General features: G+C 54.0%; 1 protein-coding gene across 1 annotated transcript in view; it reads right to left on the bottom strand.

The window, feature by feature from the left end:
• Positions 1 to 14,214: 14,214 nt before the first annotated feature.
• Positions 14,215 to 22,016, bottom strand: part of ABHD17C (abhydrolase domain containing 17C, depalmitoylase) — a 33,455-nt gene continuing 25,653 nt past the window's right edge. The window contains exons 2-3 of the mRNA XM_076004695.1: positions 20,635 to 20,814; positions 14,215 to 15,631 (exon numbers count right to left, since the gene is read on the bottom strand). Coding sequence (XP_075860810.1) covers positions 15,412 to 15,631; positions 20,635 to 20,814 — 400 coding nt within the window. The 3' untranslated portion in view covers positions 14,215 to 15,411. The remainder of the gene's footprint in view (positions 15,632 to 20,634; positions 20,815 to 22,016) is intronic.

Raw genomic sequence — 22,016 nt, 5'->3', positions numbered from 1 at the left:
GTCCCCAAGTCTTAAATCTCTTTCAGCATTATTTTAAAGTGTTGTGGCATTTCCTAATATGGACACAATTTATGTAATGGGTGCCCTGTCACTGGTTCCAGCGTTCGGAACACTCCCGTATGTGCACTTCTGGAAAATCTGGGCAATTCTCAAAGGACAGCTCCTCATGTCTTCAGCATGGCCAACAGGAAGCCAGCCTTTAAGACTCAACTCAGATGTCCCGGTTGCCAGGGGAGCTTTTCTTATCTCCCCTACCCTGTGTTCTCATGGAAGCTGGTGCAGAATTCTATTATGGAATCCCAGCTGTGCCTGTGTGCGTGTGTGTGCATGTGTGTGCGTGCGTGTGCATGTGTGTGCGTGTGCACACACACGTGTGTGTCTTCCTCCTCTTCCCACCTTCAGCTGCAGGCTTTGGGACACAGGGATGCGTGACCTTCCCATCCCTCTGTCCCCGGACTAACACGATGATGGCCTGGGCAGATGCCTGGTAGACATATAAATAGATAAACAAACAACATTTCTCCACTGGGATCCATACAACACTTCCAAGGAGGCACTCCCGGCATGAAAAATAAAATACAGTTCACCCGTGAACCATGTGAGGGTTAGTGGGGACGACCCCCGGCACAGTCAAACACCCAAGTATAACTTTTGACGCCCACCCCCCCAAACTTAAGTAACAGCCTGCCGTTGACCCTGCCTTGGGGATGACACGAAGAGCTCACCGACAGGCCGCCTGTGCGTTGTGTGTATCATAGGCAGCGTTCGCACAATGAAGCCAGCCAGGGGAAGGAAAATGCCATTAACAACGTCATGAGAAAGGGACAATATACTCACAGTGCTGCATCTACCCATGCCGTAAGTTTACGCCGCCTGTTTACGGGATGAAGCCTCTGTCTGAGATGGCGGCAGCCTGGGCTGCCACCCCCGGTCTGCGGGACATGCCGACAATTCGGCGTTCTCCTGTGACGCCGTGACTTTTCTCTGCGTCTTGGGAGCACGGCCAGTGTCACTGTGCCACGTCGCAGTGGCACTCTGTACGGGTCCCCTGGTGTGATTTAAGGTTTGGGCCTTTGCACTGAACGCGATGGAAAGTGCACGAGAACCTGGAGGCGTCTGCTACTGGGCCGCGCGGCTTCCCGCACAGACGAGCCGCCCCGCAGAGACCACAGTCCTTGCGTTGCGTTTTAAGCAGCTACTGCGACGCCGGAGCGCCCTGCGACGGCAGGACGGCAGCAGGCGGTGGCTGGGAGATCGCTCCAGCCCTTCCGCGTGTGCTGCCGTCAATTTTATGCGGTCATGACTTCACATTGCATCTCCACGTGTGTTTGCATTTCTCTCAACCTCAAAGGGCACCACGGATGGTCAGTGAGCATGTGCGTAAGTTTCAATCCGCTTTGACGCTTCATAATGGATTTGGGTGTCTTTTATGGTAGTAAACGATAAAGTAGATTAGTATCTATTTGCATTTTTTGCATTCATGCCATACCTTTTTCTTAATTTTTTTTTTTTTTTTTGGTATTTCTAGGCTAAGAGGTTTGTCTTCAAGTCTTTTCAAATGGTCACAAATCTCCAAAAAATTTTTTTCAATATATGTATTTTTAAAACTTGTGCATAAGTGGACCTGTGCGGTTCAGACACAGGTCTGAGCCTTGCCCAAGGGTCACCTGTGCAGGTAAGATGCCGCTTAGCCGCTCCCTGTCATTCATAGACAAACAAGAAGAAGGGTTGCTGGTACCCTCAGCTAGAACACATGTGCCTCATGGTTTCAGGGATGACATAAGCATAATTGCCATTTGTTATGATGCCGTGAAACCTCTGCCTCCTTTTCAAAAGACAGAGGCTCCAGCGCGGGAATGGGCTGTGTCTGAACCCTCAGTGGCAGGTCTCTGCTCCCAGGCGAGGCCTCTCCCCCGTGCCATGGTTAGTGTGGGTGCCAACTCCCGGAGAGCCGGTAAAGCCCTGCTTCTGGGTGGGTCTGTGAGGTGTTCCCAGAGGAGACGGGCGTGTGCGTCGTAGACTGAGCTGGGAAGAGCCGCCCTCGGCGTGGGTGGCACCCTCCAGCTGGCTGGGCGCTCCAGGACCTGCCCCAGCGCCCCCCCCCCCCAGTTCTCAGGCCGTCAGCCCGCGGGCTTCCCTGCTTCTGGGGCCTCCAGGCTCGGTCTGAGCCAACCACCCGCACCCCAGGGGCTCCGGCCTGCAGACGGCCGGTCGTGGGACTTGGGGCCACCACAATCACGCGAGCCGACGCCCCTAATGCGTCTCCTCTTGTGTGTCCAGATACAGTCAGGCATCGCTCGGCGGGGGAGTGTGCCCTGAGAAACCCAACGTGAGGCAATGCTGTCAGCCCGTGGACACCACGGGGGCACTTACTTAAACGGACAGCCCTCCACGCGCCTAGGCCGCCGGGCAGAGCTGCTGCTCCTGGGCCGCAGACCCGTGCAGCCTGCGACTGTCCCCTCTACCGCGAGCAACGGGGACACGGCGCTGAGTGTTTGTGTGCCTGCACATGGAAAAGCCGCAGCCAAAATAAACACAGCTTTATCATCTTTCGGGACCAGCACTGAGGTCCACCGTTGGCTAAAATGTTGTTACGTGATGCGTGTCTACACACAGGCACGCACGCGCACACGCACACACGCACACGCAGTCTATAGGGTCAGTTCTGTCTCTCTGGAGAGCCCTCACCCACACGCCCTGGGTTGCCTGAAATGAGTCAAATGTATAAAAATGAAGCAGGGGTCGAACTCACTCAGATGACGCAGACCAGGCGTCCTCAGACTACGGCCCGCGGGCCACGGGCCGGTGTTTTTGCCCATTTGTTTTTTACTTCAATATGAGACATGTGCAGTGTGCATAGGAATTTGTTCATGGTTTGTTTTTTTTTTAAACTATAATCCGGCCCTCTGACAGTCTGAGGGACAGTGAACTGTCCCCCTGTTTAAAAAGTTGGAGAAGGCCGGGCGCGGTGGCTCGCGCCTGTAATCCTAGCACTTTGGGAGGCCGAGGCGGGTGGATTGCTCAAGGTCAGGGGTTCGAAACCAGCCTGAGCGAGACCCCGTCTCTACCAAAAATAGAAATTAATTGACCAACTAAAAATATATATGCAAAAAATTGGCCGGGCATGGTGGCGCATGCCTGTAGTCCCAGCTACTCCGGAGGCTGAGGCAGGAGGATCGCTTGAGCCCAGGAGTTTGAGGTTGCTGTGAGCTAGGCTGACGCCACGGCATTCACTCTAGCCTGGGCAACAAAGTGAGACTCTGTCTCAAAAAAAAAAAAAAAAAAAAAAGTTCGAGGACCCCTGGTGTCGACCAGCGGCCGGTGGATTACGGGGCGGCTGCCACCTGGGCTTGGCCGCGTGGTGTGTACGTGTCACTACGATGTCACCTCCGTGTCCGATCGGCGCTGCCTCACGCCCGGCCCACCCCCTGCACTTACAGCCCCCGCCCCCCTCGTGAGTGACAGAGGGGCAGCCAGCGTTCTGCGGGGGGCGTTGAAGAAGGGGAAAGAGGCCGCTGCTCCTTGTCCGGAGCTGAGCACGGGGGACCCAGCGCCGCCCGCTGCTGCTGGCCTGCGAGAGCCGGGGGAGCGCAGGGTCGGGCTGGCGGGCTCTCGACAGTGGGGCTTTGGGGACCGAAGGGCCTTTAGGAAGCTTGGCCCGCGTGGGAGGGAGGCTGCCTGGCCTCTTCGGAAGCAAGTGCCCTGACAGGAGGCAGTTGTCCTGAAGGATGGGGGTGGCTTTAAAACCAGGTCTCAGCCGGGCGCGGTGGCTCATACCTGTCATCCCAGCACTCTGGGAGGCTGAGGCGGGAGGATCGCTCGAGGTCAGGAGTTCGAAACCAGCCTGAGCAAGAGCGAGCCCCCGTCTCTGCTAAAAATGGAAAGAAATTAGCTGGACAACTAAAAATAAATATATATAAAAAATCAGCTGGGCATGGTGGCGCATGCCTGTAGTCCCAGCTACCCGGGAGGCTGAGGCAGGAGGATCGCTTGAGCCCAGGAGTTGGAGGTTGCTGTGAGCTAGGCTGACGCCACGGCACTCTGGCCCGGGGCAACAGAGTGAGACTCTGTCTCAATAATAATAATAATAATAATGACAATGATAATAAATAAAACCGGTTCTCAGAGCAGGCGAAGTTCTCTGAAATAATCCAGGAACAGGGAGTAGACGCCCCATGTCCTCACACGCGTGTGATCTCACAGGAGCAAAAAGTAGCACGGGGGATACTGGAGGCGGCCAAGGGTGAGGGCAGGGGGGCGGGGAGAGATCGCTAAAGACACGAGATTACAGCTGGGGGGAAGGATTGGCCCCAGTGTCTGCAGCAATGCAGGGTGACCATAGCTCACGACAGTGTGTCGCGGAGTTGCAAACAGCTGGAGGGAGGACACTGCATGTCCTCCGCACAGAGAAAGGGCGAACGTTTGAGAGGCTGCATATGTTGGTTATCCCGATCCCGATCCGTCCTACGCATCAAAGCATCACCGTGCACCCCGGGAATGTGTGTGATTATCATACGTCACTTTGAGAGGAGGAGGGAGCCATTGGAGGAATCTAAGTGGGTCTGTGACATTATTATCTGTTTTGAATTTTTGAGAAATCATTTTGGTTGCTGTGTGGAGAATAGATTATAGGGGAGAAAGAGAGGAAGCAGGGACTCGGGAGGCTGAGGCAGGAGGATCGCTTGAGGCCAAGAGTCGGAGACCAACCTGGGCAACATAGTGAGACCCCACTGTAAAAATTTTAAAAAGTTTTTTTTTTAAAAAAAAAAGTGAAAGCAGGGACTGGCAGCTCCTCAGTAAGTGTGGCCCTGCACTTCCACTGCTAGGCATAAACCCTAAAGAACTGGGAACAGGTGTTCGGCCAAAATCTTTCCACGAATGTTCCCAGCAGCCTCGTTCCCAGTAGCCAAAAGGTGGAAGCACCCAGGTGTCGGCCAACACAAACGGACAAACAGGACGCGGCGTGGCCACAGTGGAATATTGTGCAGCCGTAAAAATGAGGGGAATTCTGACGCGTGCTCCAGCAGCGATGAGCCCTGACAACGCCTTGCTCCAGGAAAGAAGCCGGACGCAGAGCCTCCTTTTGCACCATGGTAGGGTCCCATCTATGTGGAATGACGTTGTAGGGTCCCATCTATGTGGAATGACGTTGTAGGGTCCCATCTATGTGGATTGATGTTTTAGGGTCCCATCTATGTGGAATGATGTTGTAGGGTCCCATTTATGTGGAATGATGTTGTAGGGTCCCATTTATATGGAATGACATTGTAGGATCCCATTTATGTGGAATGACATTGTAGGATCCCATTTATGTGGAATGATGTTGTAGGGTCCCATTTATATGGAATGACATTGTAGGATCCCATTTATGTGGAATGACATTGTAGGATCCCATTATGTGGAATGATGTTGTAGGGTCCCATTTATATGGAATGACATTGTAGGATCCCATTTATGTGGAATGACATTGTAGGATCCCATTATGTGGAATGATGTTGTAGGGTCCCATTTATATGGAATGATATTGTAGGGTCCCATTTATATGGAATGATGTTGTAGGGTCCCATTTATATGGAATGATATTGTAGGGTCCCAATTATATGGAATGATGTTGTAGGGTCCCATTTATATGGAATGACATTGTAGGGTCCCAATTATATGGAATGATGTTGTAGGGTCCCATTTATATGGAGTGATATTGTCGGGTCCCAATTACATGGAGTGATGTTGTAGGGTCCCATTTACATGGCATGTCCAGAACAGGTGAACCCACAAGGACAGAAAGCTGATTTGTGGCTGCAGGGGGGGGAGTGGTAGTGATTGCTGGGTAAAAACGGGTGCGAGGTTTCCATGGGGTGATGAAAAGTTCTGGAACTAGAGAGTGGGGAGGGATGGTTGCACAGGGTTGTGAATACACTTAATGCCACTTAATTGTAACCTTTAAAATGGTTTAAGTGGAAAATGTCATGTTATGTGTCTATTGCCACAATAACAATAATAAAAGAAGAACTACCCCCACACACACACAAAAAAAAAATCAAATTAAAAAGTAAAACCAGTTCTCACTTGTTACTACGACCAAAGAACAGTGAGGCTTTTCCTTTCGAGGAACTATTTCTAGAGACCATTTCTAGAGCCGTTAATTCTCAGTGGGGGCCCTTTTCCATTTACATGTAACGTGAATCAGATCAAGTTGCTGGGAAGGAGGTGCTGGGACAGAGGCCTGTCCCCTGCCCAAGGGCCGAGGCGGCCGGTCTGGAGCGGTTCCAGCGCGTGTGCAGGGGTGCTGTCGGCTCGGGGACCTCGCCCTGACAACCGCCAGCCCAGCACGGCAACGTTCGCACCTGATTATCCGCTGGCTACGAAAACACCGACCACGGTAGGAGACTAGCAGTGAGCCCCAAATGCCGCAGAGCGGGTTGCAGGGCGGCCTGTTGACCGCAGCCGTCCCTCCGCACATGTGGAAAGGAGGCGGCACACGGGAGACGCGGCGGCGCCACGGACACACCACGGCCAGGACCCACGGATTTCGGGGCCTGCGCCGGCGTTCTGCCTCCCGCCCCTGCGCTGCCTCCCCACTGCCCGCGGAGTCGGCCGTGCTGTCAAGGGCTCCCCCGCGCTGCGGCCTCGGCCTGGGCAGGCCCGCTTCCTCGGGGCCCGCGGGCAGCCGGCCGGCAGGGAGCTGAGGCGGCGCGGGCACGGGGCCAGCGAGCGCAGACGGGTGCACGGGCGTGTGCGTGTGTGTGTGTGTGTGTCTATGTGTGTGTGTCTGTGTGTATCTGTGTGTGTGTCTCTGTGCACGTGTCTGTGTGTCTATGTGTGTGTCTATGTGTGTGTCTATGTGTGTGTCTATGTGTGTGTGTGTCTGTGTGTGTGTGTCTGTGTGTGTATGTCTGTGTGTGTGTCTCTGTGTCCGTGTGTGTCTGTGTGTGTGTTTGTGTCTATGTGTGTGTCTGTGTGTGTGTGTCTGTGTGTGTGTCTGTGTGTATCTATGTGTGTGTCTCTGTGTCTGTGTGTGTCTATGTGTGTGTGTCTGTGCGCGTGTCTGTGTGTGTCTGTGTCTCTGTGTGTGTGTCTATATGTGTGTCTCTGTGTGTGTGTGTGTCTCTGTGTGTCTGTGTATGTCTGTGTGTGTCTCTGTGTGTGTCTGTATGTGTGTCTCTGTGTGCCTGTGTGTGTGTCTGTATGTGTGTGTCTGTGTGTCTATGTGTGTGTGTCTGTGTGTGTCTGTGTCTGTCTGTGTCTCTGTGTGTGTCTGTGTGTCTGTGTGTGTGTCTGTGTCTGTCTGTGTGTCTCTGTGTGTGTCTCTGTGTGTCTGAGTGTGTGTTTGTGTCTATGTGTGTGTGTCTCTGTGTGTCTGTGTGTGTCTGAGTGTCTGTGTGTGTGTCTGTGTCTGTGTGTCTCTGTGTGTCTCTGTGTGTCTGAGTGTCTGTGTGTCTGTGTCTGTGTGTCTCTGTGTGTCTGTGTGTGTCTGAGTGTCTGTGTGTGTGTCTGTGTCTGTGTCTGTGTGTCTCTGTGTGTGTCTCTGTGTCTGTGTGTGTTTGTGTCTATGTGTGTGTCTGTGTGTCTGTGTGTGTGTCTGTGTGTCTATGTGTGTGTGTGTCTCTGTGTGTGTGTGTCTGAGTGTCTGTGTGTGTCTCTGTGTGTCTGTGTGTGTTTGTGTCTATGTGTGTCTGTCTGTCTGTGTGTGTGTGTCTGTGTGTTTGTGTGTCTATGTGTGTCTGTGTGTCTGTGTGTCTGTGTGTGTGTGTGTCTCTGTATGTCTGTGAGAGACAGAGACAGAGACAGGGACGGCGGGACTGACCTTAGAAACCCCGCTCCGGGGCACAGAGGAGGCGCCGCCCTCCGCCAGGTCACCTGCGTCCGACAGCGCCGTGGGGCGGCAGGCACAGGCACGGCGTCCCGGGAGCCGCGGGACAGGCTGGCGCCGCCGCGCTCCGAGGTGAGGCCTCCCGTCGCCAGCGTGCGGAAGCGACACCGAGACCCTTCCTGTGTCTGAAGACAAGCAATTCCCACAAAGAAAATTCTAGCTAGGAACATTTAAGGCCCGCGGGACGCTGCCACGCGCAGGGGCCGCCATCGCGCAGGGGCGGGGCCCGGGAGGAAGACTCGCGCCTTGCGTGAGCGGCGCGGTCCCCAGACCTGCCCGCAGGCTTCGTGCTGCTGTGCCTGTGTGCCACACCCTTCCAGTGAGGGGTGAAATGTCCCGTTTCTCCGGATGGCACTGGCTTATGTTTACTGATTGCTCAGTATGTTCTAGGCTCACTTAATTCGCAGTGAATATTGTGAGGGAAGTACCAGGTCACCCTCATTTTACAGGTGGGGAAACTGAGGCACCGAGAGGCTGAGCAGCACCCCTGCGACACACGGCCAGCAGCTGGCGGAGCTAAAATTCCAGCCCAGGCAACCAGAGCCACAGAAGCAGGACAAGCCCCTGTGCCCTGGTGCTCCTGAAGGCCTAAGGCAGGGGTCCTCAAACTTCTTAAACAGGGGGCCAGCCCACTGTCCCTCGGACCGCTGGAGGGCCGGACTACAGTTTAGAAAAAACGATGAACAAATTCCTATGCACACTGCTCGTATCTTATTTCAAAGTAAAAAAAAAAACAAACAAACGGGCAAAAACACCGGCATGTGGCCCGCGGGCCGTAGTTTGAGGACTCCAGGCTAAGGGTTGGACGCCCTTAACCTCTTTCTCAGTGTGTTTCCCATTTGCCTTGGAGCGTGTGTTACAATTTGATTTTTTTTTTTTTTTTTAATCTGTGCACTTGTTTATTGTCTGTTTCCTTCACTGGACTATAAGCCCCCAGGGGGCAGGAGCTTGTCCGATCACTGCTGTTATCGGAAAGAACCAAGCCGAGTGTTCAGAGGCACAAACATCTGTGGGATGAGTGAGGGAGTGAATTTTGTGCATCACCTAGCTTGATAAATGGAATCTGATTAAAAGAATGTATTATAATTTATTTGTTATTGGCCATTAATTATGAACCAAATGGTCTTTTTTTTTTTTTTTTTTTTAAGGAAAAGCCCACCTGAGACTTGCATGGGAAGACGCCAAGATCTTCCCTAAGGTGACAGCGTGTGGCCCAGACAGGAAACGATAGCCCAGCTACATCAGTAAAACAAATAAAATTCTCTTCGAGGGAGACACTGAGAGAATATATTTACAGCATAAGAAAGAAATAAAAGATTAGTATCCAGAACAGATAAGTAACGCCTGTGAAAAAGAAAACTACAGACATCCATGCAGGTAAGAGTCACGTACAGGCATTCCGCAGCACAGAGCTTACAAGTGACCCAGATGCTTTCGAAAAGCGGCTTATCCTCATGAGTGATCAGGGGCTCGACGTTTCACTTCCACTGTTTAGGAAAACACTTATATAAAGCCGGAGGGTGTCAGGTGTGGGGGACTGGAGCGCCCAGCCACCGCGGGTGGGGGGCAGAGCGGGTCCCGCACTCTGGGAAAGGACTCGGCATTGCCCGGCGAGGTTGAGCAGGCAGGTCCCCCATGACTCGGTGGTGCTCAGCATGCGGCCGGGACCCGCGTCACCCGGGGTCGTCATAGAGACGCAGAATCTCAGGTCCTGTCGTGAGCTGCTGAGTGCAAATCCGCCTCCCCAGGTGAGCTGGTGCACACGTGACATGGAGAAGCCCTTTCTGAGCAGGGGTTCCCAACCTCGGGACGGCCCTAGAAACCTCTGGGGAGTTCTTCAAGGCCCAGACGCCCAGGCCGAGCCCAGACGCGAGAACCGGGGATTCTGAGGAGGATGGACCAAGGCGTCGGCGCTGTACGAGCCTCTTGGGTCATCTCGGTGAGTAACCGAGACCAAGAACCACCACCCAGGCCGGGCGCGGGGGCTCACGCCTGTCGTCCTAGCGCTCTGGGAGGCCGAGGCGGGAGGACCCCTCGAGATCAGGAGTTTGAGATCAGCCTCGGCAAGAGCGAGACCCCCGTCTCTACTAAAAATAGAAATTAACTGGCCAACTAAAAATATATAGAAAAAATCAGCCGGGCGTGGTGGCGCATGCCTGTAGTCCCAGCTACTCAGGAGGAGGCTGAGGCAGGAGGATCGCTTGAGCCCAGGAGTTTGAGGTTGCTGTGAGCGAGGCTGACGCCACGGCACTCACTCTAGCCTGGGCAACAGAGTGAGACTCTGTCTCAAAAAAAAAACAAAAACCACCAACCAGAAGTCTCTTCCACCATGAGACGTATTCACACTAAACGACCCGCAGTGGCAAAGGCGGGACTGTGCTGTGAACGCCGCCGAGCGCAGGATAGGCTGCGTGCACCCGGAGTGCCTGACAGCGCCGCACCGCAACGGCCGTGACCGCAGCCTCGCGGATCGACACGGGTGGATCCAAAGGCCTCACGCCGAGCGGAAGAAGCCGGGGGATGGAGAACGCAGCGGTAGGGTTGTATTGACACAAAACCTTGAAGAGCAAAATTATATTCCCACGTGTACACACGTACACGTATGTGACATATGTGGGCGTATACACACATCACATACTTACATCACACACATGTTTACTGTGAAGAAAGGAATGACTGGGGGGGAATCCAGGACGGTGGCTACTGTGGCATACGGGAAAAGAATGCGATTGGGGGGCGATGGGGTGAAAGCGGGCTCCTAACTCCTGGCCACTTTCTATGCCAGATTCAGCAGCGGGAAGTGAGTTTCGTATTTTCCCCTCAGCCTTTTCTAACCTTGCACTGTGAAGATACGTTTGTTTTTTTTTATCTACTCCTTTAGGAGATGACATATTAAAACTTGAAATTTAGAAAAGTTTCTTGAAGGGCCGACACAAGTCCTTCCGAGCCCCTTCCTGAGCATGACTCACACCTCTGCAGACGTCCCCGCGGCTGTCCCTGAGCAGCCCCTCCCCCGCCCTGCCGCTGCTCCGGACACCCCGCCCTTCCAGGGCCCGTCTTGGGGTGCGCCGGGTGGGCTCAGGCGCTGCATGGCCGCACGGCCCGTCTGGGGGCACCTGGAGGCGGGGTGGGGTCTGGGGGCATTTGGATAGCAGGCGGCACCCGTGCGGGTCTGGACGGCCCGTCTCCACCCACACCCAGACAGGGCCAGGTGGGGCCAGGCGTGAACAAGCCAGGACCAGCTGAGGAGTGCATCGCGAAGCAACACAGTGAGGACGAAGCAACACCGCAGTGAGGGCACCCACGGGGCAAACTGTCTTGCCCAAGAGTTTCCAAAGTGTCTTCTGTTTTGTTCTAAATCCAGACCTTGCCCGTCCATTTAATGAGCAGGTCCAAGCCCCCGTGTCCTCTTGCAAGACATTCTACCTGCAGAACTTCACCTGCTCCTTACCTGGCTGTAAGCACCTGGCTGGGGGGTGCTGCTACCATCTTAGGGGTAAGGACAGGCCCTGCACAGTTAAGGGATTGGCTCAAGGTCGGGCTCAAGGTCGCGCGGTTACCAGGGCACGAACGCCCCAGCCAGGCTGTCGCCTCTGCCTCCAGCGCTGTTCCCTGTCTCCTCTCCTGGGCCCAGAGGTGCTTCTGCGCTGGGCTCTGGGGTACCCAGGGACGCCCTCCTTACGCACAGAGCCGCGGCAGACCCACGTCTCTGTGGGCTTGGCTGCAAGATAAATCCCGACTCCTTGAGCCTCCATAATCTGCACTCAGTGCTCAGAACCCCAAAATGCTTGTTTAAAAAGAGCCTGTAAATACCATCTAGTTCTCTGTTCTTCATCTTTCAGAATCACTGATGCCTTCTCTTGAAGCTGCGGACTTTCTCCCCAGAAAAATGCCCGCAGGTGCAGACATCGAAGTACAGTGTGCATTTCCAAAGAGGCCACAGATCCCAAGACTCTGTTAAGAACTGCAGATCAAGCATCGTGGTTTCTCGAAAAATTAAACACAGAATTAATCATCTGATCCAGCAATTCCACTTCTCGGTATTTATCCAAAATATGTGAATGGTAAAGAAAATATGGCATATATGCAATACAGTGTGGTATGTGTATAGCATGGAGATCTACTCAGCTATAAGCAACAACAGTGATCTAGCACCTCTTGTATTTTCCTGGATAGAGCTGGAGCCCATTAGCTGCTGGACCAGCTACTAAGTGAAGCATCACAAGAATGGAAAAACAAGCACCACATGGACTCACCAGCAAATTGGTATTAACTGATCAACACGTAACTGCACACAGAGTAGTAACATTCATCAGGTGTCGGGCAGGTGGGAGGGGGAGGAGGGAACGGGCATATTCACACCCAAGGGGTGCGGTGTGCACCGTCTGGGGGGATGGAATTAGTTCTGACTTGGGCTTGTAGTTCTCACTCGGGTGGGGCAAAGGCAATATTTGTAACGAAAACATTTGCACCCCCATAATATTCTGGAAAAAAAGAAAAAAAAAAAAAACAAAAAAAGAGAGAGAAAATGATTCAGCCTTAAAAAGGAATGCAATCTGTCACATGAATGAACCTTAAGGACATTAGCTAATTGAAATAAGCCAGACACAAAAGGAAAAAGGCCACGTGAGTCCACTTACATGCGATGCCAACTATAGTCAATTTCGCAAGGACAGAGAGCAGAATGGGGATCGCCGGGGGCCGGAAATTATATCATATAAATAGAAATAAGCCTGTTTTTTCCACTTAATAATGTGTCATAAGCATTTCCCCAAGTCTTAAATCTCATTCAGCATTATTTTAAAAAGTTGTGGTATTTCCGGAGACGGAGGACCACCGGTGATGGCTGCACAACAGTGGGAATGCACTTAAATGCCACCAAGCTGCACACCTGAGCATGGTTCAAAAGGTAAGTTTCTGTTATGCATGTTTTACGTCCCACACAGAAGAACTGCAGGTGGAACGGACCCCTCACTCCACACACGAGGACGCTGCGGCCCAGGCGGCGGCCGGGGCCCTGGCTGAGAAGGGCCAGGGCCAGGACCAGGCCAGGTCTCCTTGCCCGGGGCCCCCTGCCCTGGAACCCCGGCTGGGCAAGCTCCTCTGGGAATGACCACATCTCCTGCTGAAATCCTGGTGGGCAAAGCCTCGGGGAGGAGGTGGCGTCAGAGCTGGACAGTGAAATGCTTCTTCAAAGGGATCTAAACTGCCCACACTGGCCACAAAACCAGTGAGGCGAAAGGGCCTTGCCACCTCAGATTCTGCTGCCGTGGATCTTGTTCTTTCCTGTGAGCACTGCTGAAAGGTGGCAGACAAAAGGGGGTTCACTGAACGGTTTGGGAGGAGAAACAGGAGTGGGTACGGACGGTGCCAGCAGCAGACGGGATGGGAAATCAGGTCTTTGGCCACCTCACGCCACGCCTGCCCTCTGGCCCGGGAGGCAAGGCAGGACGCCTTGGGGCTCCCTTCCCGCCCCGGGGAGCCACACCCACTCACCTGATTCCAGGTCAGGAAGCGGCCTGTGCGGGCAGGCGTGCACACGCTCACAGGTGCGCGCCGCTGTGTCCTCACAGCCCATCCCCCGCTCCCGCCACTTCCCCTCACCGCGCTCAGGAGAGCGGTCAGAGTCAACCAGGCCTGGCGCAGTGGCTCACGCCTGTCATCCCAGCACTCTGGGAGACCGAGGCGGGCAAATCGCAAAAGGCCGGGAGTTCAAAACCAGCCTGAGCAAGAGCGAGACCCCGTATCTACTAAAAATAGAAAGAAATTCATTGGACAACTAAAAATATATAGAAAAAAAATCAGCCGGGCGTGGTGGCGCATGCCTGTAGTCCCAGCCACTCGGGAGGCTGAGGCAGGAGGATCGCTTGAGCCCAGGAGTGTGAGGTTGCTGTGAGCTAGGCTGACGCCACGGCACTCACTCTAGCCCGGGAAACAAAGTGAGACTCTGTCTCAAAAAACAAACAAAAAACGAGTCGAAACCAGCGTCCCTTGCTTGCCCTTGTCCGGCAGCAAAGGCCGCAGAACACGCGTGACGTGGGCTCTGGGTGACGCAGGCGCCGTGCTCCCTCCCGGCCGGGTCCGGGGAGACGGGCCGCGCCACCGCGCTCGCAGCCGGAATCCACCGCGTCCGTCCAGGCGCCATCTGCAGTCCGCTGCCGCACGCGCTGCAGCGTGGCGTCTCCGGAAGTAGTGTGGGGGCTTTCACAGAGCGAAAGCAACTCACGCCGCGAGGGAGGCGGCGTGTCCGCAAGCCCAGGGCTCTCTTCTCCTAGCACGGCAGAGCCGGCGCCCCGACTCCCCGTTTTCTCTGCGGGAGGGGGAAGAACTGCGCGGCCACACGCTCTGATCCATGCATCCTTTATTCCGTCAGCAGCGCCGCGCCCGCCCGGGAGGCGGCACACAGCCCGCGGCGGCCCGAGGCCCGCAGTACATTTAAGGCTTTTAAAACCGGGAAACGAAAGCTGAAACGAAACCAAAGAAACCCCGAACCCAGACCCCCGGCCGGTGCGAGCCGCGAGCATCTCACGCTTGCGACGCTCGCCCGGCTCAACTCCAGTGTCAGGACCCAAAAATGACATCCCAAACTAAAAACATTGGTTTAGTGAAATTTTAAATCACATAAATTCTTCAAAGCATAAACCTGGAATTTTTGTCTTGGAAATGTTATAAAATTTCTTAATAGCAAAACCTAGGAATAAAAACATGTTAACAAAATGTATTCGGTCATTTACATACAAACGAGGAGTCTGCAGTTCCTTGCTGCAGCCCAGGTGGGAGCCCGTGCGGGGGGAGATGGCAGGTATCTACAGTTCTTTAAAAAAAGAAAAAAAAAAGAAAAAAAGAAAAGCCCACGAGGAGGGTTTTGGAGGAGGTGAGTCGGCTAGGCTCTTTGTTAAACCAACCAGTCAAAATATTAAAACTCTGTTGGCTAGTAATAAATTTACACTTAAAAAAAAAAAAGCCCCTAAGTTTCCTTTTCTGTTTTAAGAATATTCCAGTTACACGTTTGTGGTTACAGTTGATGAAGCTGTCCGTGACCGACCCCCCGCCAGTGACCCTCCGGCTCGCGTGTTTGGGGACAGGTCGGCATGGCGACGAAAACGGATGGAAAAAAACCCCACCCACGATGGTTTTCCAGTTACACTATGCCACAGCGTCACGAATGGCGGACCGGACCCGTGAACCCGGCGGCCCAAAGAGCTGCCCGTCAGGCGCCGGGCACGCCTGGCGGGGACACGGGCGGGCCCCGCATCCGTGAGCCGGGAAGGCGGGCGGGACGGGACGGAGACGTGGGCATTCCCGGGGCGGCCCTAACAGCCGCCCTGGGAGTCGCGGCGACGGGAGTGCGGCTCCACGCGCCACGCGGTTAGTAGAACAACAGTCCCTAGATAAAAAAGGCGGAGATGTCACCGGCCCTCCGATGAGAGCACCCTAGAGGCCGGCACGTCCCGGCGGTCATCGCCCGGCCGAGGCGCGTGCGAGCCGGTGGGGGGGGCCCTTCCGCTCACAGTAAACGAGGTAAAGTCGAGGCGTCGCCCTCAGGAGTTGGGGAGCTCGTGAGAAATGAACTGTTTTAGTCTCTCCAGGTACTGCGCGTAGAGCTCGATGTCGTTGTGCCCGGCCCCCTCCACCCAGAGCGGCTCCACCGCGCGCGGGCAGCGCTCGTACATGGCCAGGCCGTGGGAGAAGTCGATGACCTCGTCCTCCGTGCCGTGGATGACCAGCACAGGGGAGGTGACCTTGGAGATCTTGTCGATGCTGCAAGACGGAAGGGAGGGGCAGAAAGAGAGGCCGTTAGCTGTGCTCTCGGACCAGACGCCACTCGGGCCGGCGGGCGCGCCCGTCAGCACCTGCCCGCAGGGACCGCAACGCTGTGGGTTTTGGTTTTTTTTTTTAAAGACTTCGGGCCGGGCGCGGGTGGCTCACGCCTGTCACCCCAGCACTCTGGGAGGCCGAGGCGGGAGGATCGCTCCAGGTCAGGAGTTGGAGACCAGCCTAGAAAGAAATTAATTGGCCAAGTAAAAATATATACAAAAAATCAGCCGGGCATGGTGGCACATGCCTGTAGTCCCAGCTACTCGGGAGGCTGAGGCAGGAGGATCGCTTGAGCCCAGGAGTTGGAGGTTGCTGTGAGCTAGGCTGACACCATGGCACTCTAGCCTGGGCGACACAGTGAGACTGTCTCAAAAAAAAAAAAAAGACTTTGCTTCTTTAGAGCAGTTTTAGGTTCACAGCAAAACGGAGAAGCACGGAGAGTTCCCACGTGCCCCCCACGCCCCCACACGTGGCCTCGGGCAGTGTAGACACCACCACCGGAATGGGACAGTTGCTACAGCTGGTGAATCTGCACCAACACACTATGATGAGTCGCCTTTTATTCTCTCGTTTTATCTAGTCACTTGCTTTTTTCTTAAATAAGACTTTTTATTCTGGAATAGTTTTAGATTTGCAGAAAAGGTACAAAGGTGAGGCAGGGTCCCTGCACGCTCCTAACCCGTCTCCTATGAAGGTGGCGTTACGAGTCACCATGGTGCCTTGTCAAAGCTGAGAAACCAGTGTCCATCCCATACTTCCTTTGGATTTCACTGGTTTTTCCGCCAAGGCCCTTCTTCTGTTCCAGTCTCCGATCACGGAGTCCACACTGCAGGTGGCCATTGTGTTTTTCTTTAAAGTATCTTATTAAAAACAGGACTCTTAAGAGCATCAGACTAACCAGACCAGTAGTTAATATTTTTGAGATGATTTTTTTTTTTCTGTTAAAGTAAACAGGCCGGTACTTAACATAACTGAATGAATGTCTCTTTGGGAAATGGAGATAACAAGATACAAATTCCATTTCATAAAAGCTAATGCCTACTTCTTCAAGACTGTACTATTTAAGAAGCCGGCAAGCTTAATGTGACGCCTGGGTCCGGCTCCCGATGACTCCTGTCTACAAAAATCAAGTAAGTCTACTCTCAAAGGGTGAGCATCTGGGGATCTTCGGAAGAATGTGCTGCGGGCCACGCCGGCATATTCCAAGAGCAGCTCGACAGACTGGCGCTCATCCGACCCCCGGGTCAGTCCCGAGACGCGGGGCTCTCTGCCCTGCCAAAGGGCCTCCTGCGGTTGCCTTCTCTCTCCGTGGCTGCTCCTAGTCGAAGTGACAGGAGGACGCGGACTGGCATCGCCCGTGTCTGAGCACGGCGTGTCTGATCGCCGGCCAGACACGACAGGGGCACAGGCGCCGCTGTTGAGAGAGGCTGTCGCGCAACACGCAGGCGGCCGCGGAGGACACAAAGCTCCGTGCCCACCGCACAGCCCGAAGGGCCAAAAACAACCGCCGGCCGGCCTCACCCGCAGCCCCGGGGCCGCCGGCCACTTCCCGACGTGCCCGGAAGCCCGCAGGGCCTCGCCCGCCGCGGGGTCCGAGAAGAGCAGAGCCGCTGCGGCACAACCCAACTGTGCAGACCCGGAACCCTATTTGGAACCCGACTTTCCCCTTATATTCATTTTTATTTATTTATATTTATTTTTATCTATCTATCTATCTATCTATCTATTTATTTATTTATTGAGACAGAGTCTCGCTCTGTTGCCCAGGCTCGAGTGAGTGCCGTGGCGTCAGCCTCGCTCACAGCAACCTCACACTCCTGGGTTCAAGCGATCCTCCTGCCTCAGCCTCCCGAGTAGCTGGGACTACAGGCGTGCGCCACCACGCCCGGCTGTTTTTTTCTATATATGTATTAGTTGGCCAATTAATTTCTTTCTATTTATAGTAGAGACGGGGTCTCGCTCTTGCTCAGGCTGGTTTCAAACTCCTGACCTCGAACAATCCGCCCGGCTCGGCCTCCCAGAGTGCTAGGATTACAGGCGTGAGCCACTGCGCCCGGCCTCCTTATATTCAATTTTAAAGTGACTTTCTCTAAGAGGGTTCAATTGTGCTCAGTTAAAAAGATATTTACTCCGCGGCTGCAACAGGCCTGGGACCACAGTCGCTTCACGCTGCACAGTCTGAGGGAATCTCTGCTGCCCGGAGCATGTCAGCAAGCTCAGATGCCATCATCTGACCCGAAATGAAGGAGAATAAACCACAAAATGCATCATCACAGGGCCTCCTTTCTTTTCTTTTTTTTTTTTTCTTTTTTGAGACAGAGTCTCACTTTGTTGCCCAGGCTAGAGTGAGTGCCGTGGCGTCAGCCTAGCTCACAGCAACCTCCAACTCCTGGGCTCAGGCAATCCTCCTGCCTCAGCCTCCCGAGTAGCTGGGACTACAGGCATGCGCCACCACGCCCGGCTAATTTTTTCTGTATATTTTTAGTCGGCCAATTAATTTCAATTTTCAGTAGAGACGGGCTCTCGCTCTTGCTCAGGCAGGTCTCGAACTCTCCTGACCTCGAGTGATCCGCCAGCCTCGGCCTCCCAGAGTGCCAGGATGACAGGCGTGAGCCACCACGCCCGGCTAGGCCTCTTTTCTTCATCACTAAGAGGAAATGTGAACGCATCTTCCTGTAAGGGGACGAACACAAACAGAGACGATTCTGCCCTCTGGTAGCCATGGACGCTGGGAGCAAACGTTTACCAAATTCAATTAATGATAAAAGTCCATACGACCGCTAATGGTTTGAAATCTATCGCATTAATAAATGCATGGCACTGACTAGGAGGAATGGTCTCTTTTTGCTGTCTCCGATCACCAACCTTAATTAAATAAATTAGTTAAACTCTCTAAGCCTCAGTTTCCCAATCTGTACAATGAGCATAGTCACCGGACAGAGTTCTTCAGGCTACAGCGAAGATTAAGGGGTGGGGGGATGCGCATAAAATGCACAGGCTGGCTGTCAGATAAACTCAGCGGTAAGATGGGCTGTTCATGTGCTGTTCGTTAATAAGTCGCAATTAGTTGTCATGGCTGTATTTCAAGGTATACGCTAATTTAAGAGCCAGGAAAAAAACCTATTCGCTTTGTTGCCAGGGTAACTCCTGGCACTGCTTCCCACAAACATGCCAAATATCTGCCTTTCAGCAAACTGGCCTCTCATTACCAATTCAGCACAAATAAGGCCACATTTGAGATGCACACCAGCCCCACTTAGCATTCCCAGCCAGGCCACTGGAAACCCGCAGTGCAACTTTCCCAGGAAGCGGAATGCCAGGGAATCCTGGTATTCACTGCCCAGAGCTGGAGTGTTCCGGAGTGCTAACGGGTTTCTCCCTGCGAAACAAGCTGGTCTGGGTGACGGATCTTTATGTAACCCCTAATGATGGTCTTTTTCCGCCCCCTCCCCAGCAAAGATGTGCAACGTTTGGGGGATGGACATGCTTGAAGCTCTTACTCAAGGGGCGAGGGGGGCATGGGCAATACATGTAACCTTAACACTTGTACCCCCATAATACGCTAAAATAAAAAAAAATTAATAAAAAAAAAAGAAAGAAAAGAAATGAATAGGCCAGTCAAAACCCAAAAACTGGACACTTCTGCTGAGCCTTTTCCAATAAAACTGCAACAGGATCCGGCCGGCTCTGCCCGAGCCACCTCGGGCCACTTCTGCGAAGCACCGTGGGAAGAGCTCAGGTGGCAAACGCTTTTCGTTTAAAATACTTACTCTACCTTAGGTTAAAAGAATAAAAGTAGCAATGTTCGACCAGAGGCATCAAAGGAGCCGGCGTGCCTGCTGCTTTTGTGGTCACGGCACATTTCTCCCTCCTGTGAGTGGGGGCGGGGCGTGGCGGGGTCAGGCTGGCAGCGGGCTCCCACTCCCCGGGGGGTGCGGCCCCTCTGCAGGGGTGAGGGCGCCGGGTCGCAGTGGCAGAGCGGGATGGGACGGGTGGCGGGGGTGGGGGTAGGGCGCTGTCTGCTGACAGTACGGTCCCTGTGCAGGGACACTTACCCAAGATCAGAGCCCAGAGCCCCGCCCGCCGGGTGACTCCCTTTAGCGCCTTCCTTCTATTCACAGCAAGATTAACCGGGCAGGGCAGCTCTCCCTGCCCTCCGCCATCTCAAGCAAGGCGAGAGGCGTTTCAGAACTGCGCTGGCCTGTCCTTTTGGCGGGAGCGTGCGGGACACTGCGAACCGCCTCACCGCGCCCCCTGCACGTGGCTCTGTGCGGTGTGACCGTGTGTGTCCCTCTGGGTGCACGAACGGACTCGGAAATACTTTAGGGTCTGCAGGTGCCTTTTCTTTTCTTTTCTTTTTTTTTTCTTTTTTTTGTTGAGACAGAGTCTCTCTCTGTTGCCTGGACTAGAGTGCAGTGGCGTCAGCCTCGCTCACAGCAACCTCCGACTCCTGGGCTCAAGCGATCCTCCCGCCTCAGCCTCCCGAGCAGCTGGGACTACAGGCATGCACCACCATGCCCGGCTAGTTTTTTTCTATATATTTTTATTTGGCCAATTAATTTCTTTCTATTTATAGAAGAGACGGAGGTCTCGCTCTTGTTCAGGCTGGTCTTGAACTCCTGACCTCGAGCAATCCTCCCGCCTCGGCCTCCCAGAGTGCTGGGATTTCAGGCATGAGCCACCGTGCCCGGCTTTCTTTTTTTTTTTTTTTAAGCCCTGCGCAGTGCAGCTGAACCGGGTAGTCCCGGCCCCCGTGCACGCCTGGCCCTCACACGGCAGTGGGGAGACCGTCACGAGGGAGGACAACGGAGCCTGTGGACGGTGTGTGCGTCACGGGCACAGCCACCACCCCCGCCCCGCCCCGCCCCCGGCCCCCGCACGGCTCTGGCGCACGGCCGCGCAGGTGAGCACCTGCCGGCGGGCGGGCGCGCGCGGGCGGCGCTCACCTGGGGAAGGCGTCAAAGCAGTAGGTCTTCCTGGTGTCCGGGAAGGCCACGCGCAGGCCGGACATCAGCGGGGAATGCAGGATGACCGCCGCGCACTCGTACCGCGAGGCCAGGTCCACCGTGGGCACCGTCCCGATGCTCTGGCCGTACAGGATGATGTTCTCGGGGCTCACGCCGTACCTGCGGGCGCAGAGGCTGCTGTGAGCGGCTGGCGACAAGGGAGAGGGCAAGCCCGTAATAATCCCTAACCGGCACGGTTCCCACGGCCACCGCCGCCGGCTCAGAACCGGCTCCGGCCCTGACCCGCGCACGGCCGCTTAGGATGAAGATGAACTCGACAACGGCAGACGTCAGGGGCAGAATCCTACGTCAGGGCTGAGTGGCGGAGGCTCCGCCTCCCACGGCATTTGCAGAAATCATGAACGTCACTGGTTTTCTGGCTCATGAACTAAACACGTGTATTACAGATTTCGTTTCGGCAGCTACGGAGTCACCTACTTCCCAGCACTCCCTCTTTATGTTTTCTCTGATAAGCGTACATGCATCTCTGATAACCGTGCATGCATCTCTGATAACCGTGCATGCATCTCTGATAACCGTGCATGCATCTCTGATAACCGTGCATGCATCTCTGATAACCGTGCATGCATTTCTGATAACCGTACATGCATTTCTGAAGGAAAAACGAAAGCAGGTTTAGCAAATAGTAATATGAAGAATTCTTCAGGCCGGGCGCAGCGGCTCACACCTGTAACCCTTAGCACTCTGGGAGGCCGAGGCAGGTGGATTGCTCAAGGTCAGGAGTTCGAGACCAGCATGCACAAGAGCAAGACCTCGTCTCTACTATAAATAGAAAGAAATTAATTGGCCAACTAAAAATATATAGAAAAAATTAGCCAGGCATGGTGGCGCACGCCTGTAGTCCCAGCTACTCGGGAGGCTGAGGCTGGAGGATTGCCTGAGCTCAGGAGTTTGAGGTTGCTGTGAGCCAGGCTGACGCCACAGCACTCTAGCCCAGGTGACAGAGTGAGACTCTGTCTCAAAAAAAAAAAAGACAAAAAAATGTTCACCAGCTACTTCACACCCCGAGATAGCCCTCCCAAATCTGTTAGGACTCCTGGCAGGTTTTGTGCTCAAAACAAAGCTCATGAGGAAACACGAAGCCGTTAAAAATCGTATTTCATAAAAAGTCGACATGGGGGAAACTCACATTAAAATGCTCAGTTAAGCAGCCTACAAAAACAGGGCCGCAGTTACGTCTCTTAATAAAAACCGGTACGTGGAAAAGAAGCATGAAAGCAACACATGAAATGGTGACAATGGCCGTCTCGGGCTGGTGAGACTCGGCAGTTTTTCTTCTTCCTAATTTCCCTTCATGATTA

This window comes from Microcebus murinus, chromosome 7 (assembly GCF_040939455.1).
Source record: "Microcebus murinus isolate Inina chromosome 7, M.murinus_Inina_mat1.0, whole genome shotgun sequence".
NCBI classification, from domain to species: domain Eukaryota; kingdom Metazoa; phylum Chordata; class Mammalia; order Primates; family Cheirogaleidae; genus Microcebus; species Microcebus murinus.
Note: the sequence above shows the minus strand (reverse complement) of the source record. Positions and strands in the feature narration are given on the sequence as shown.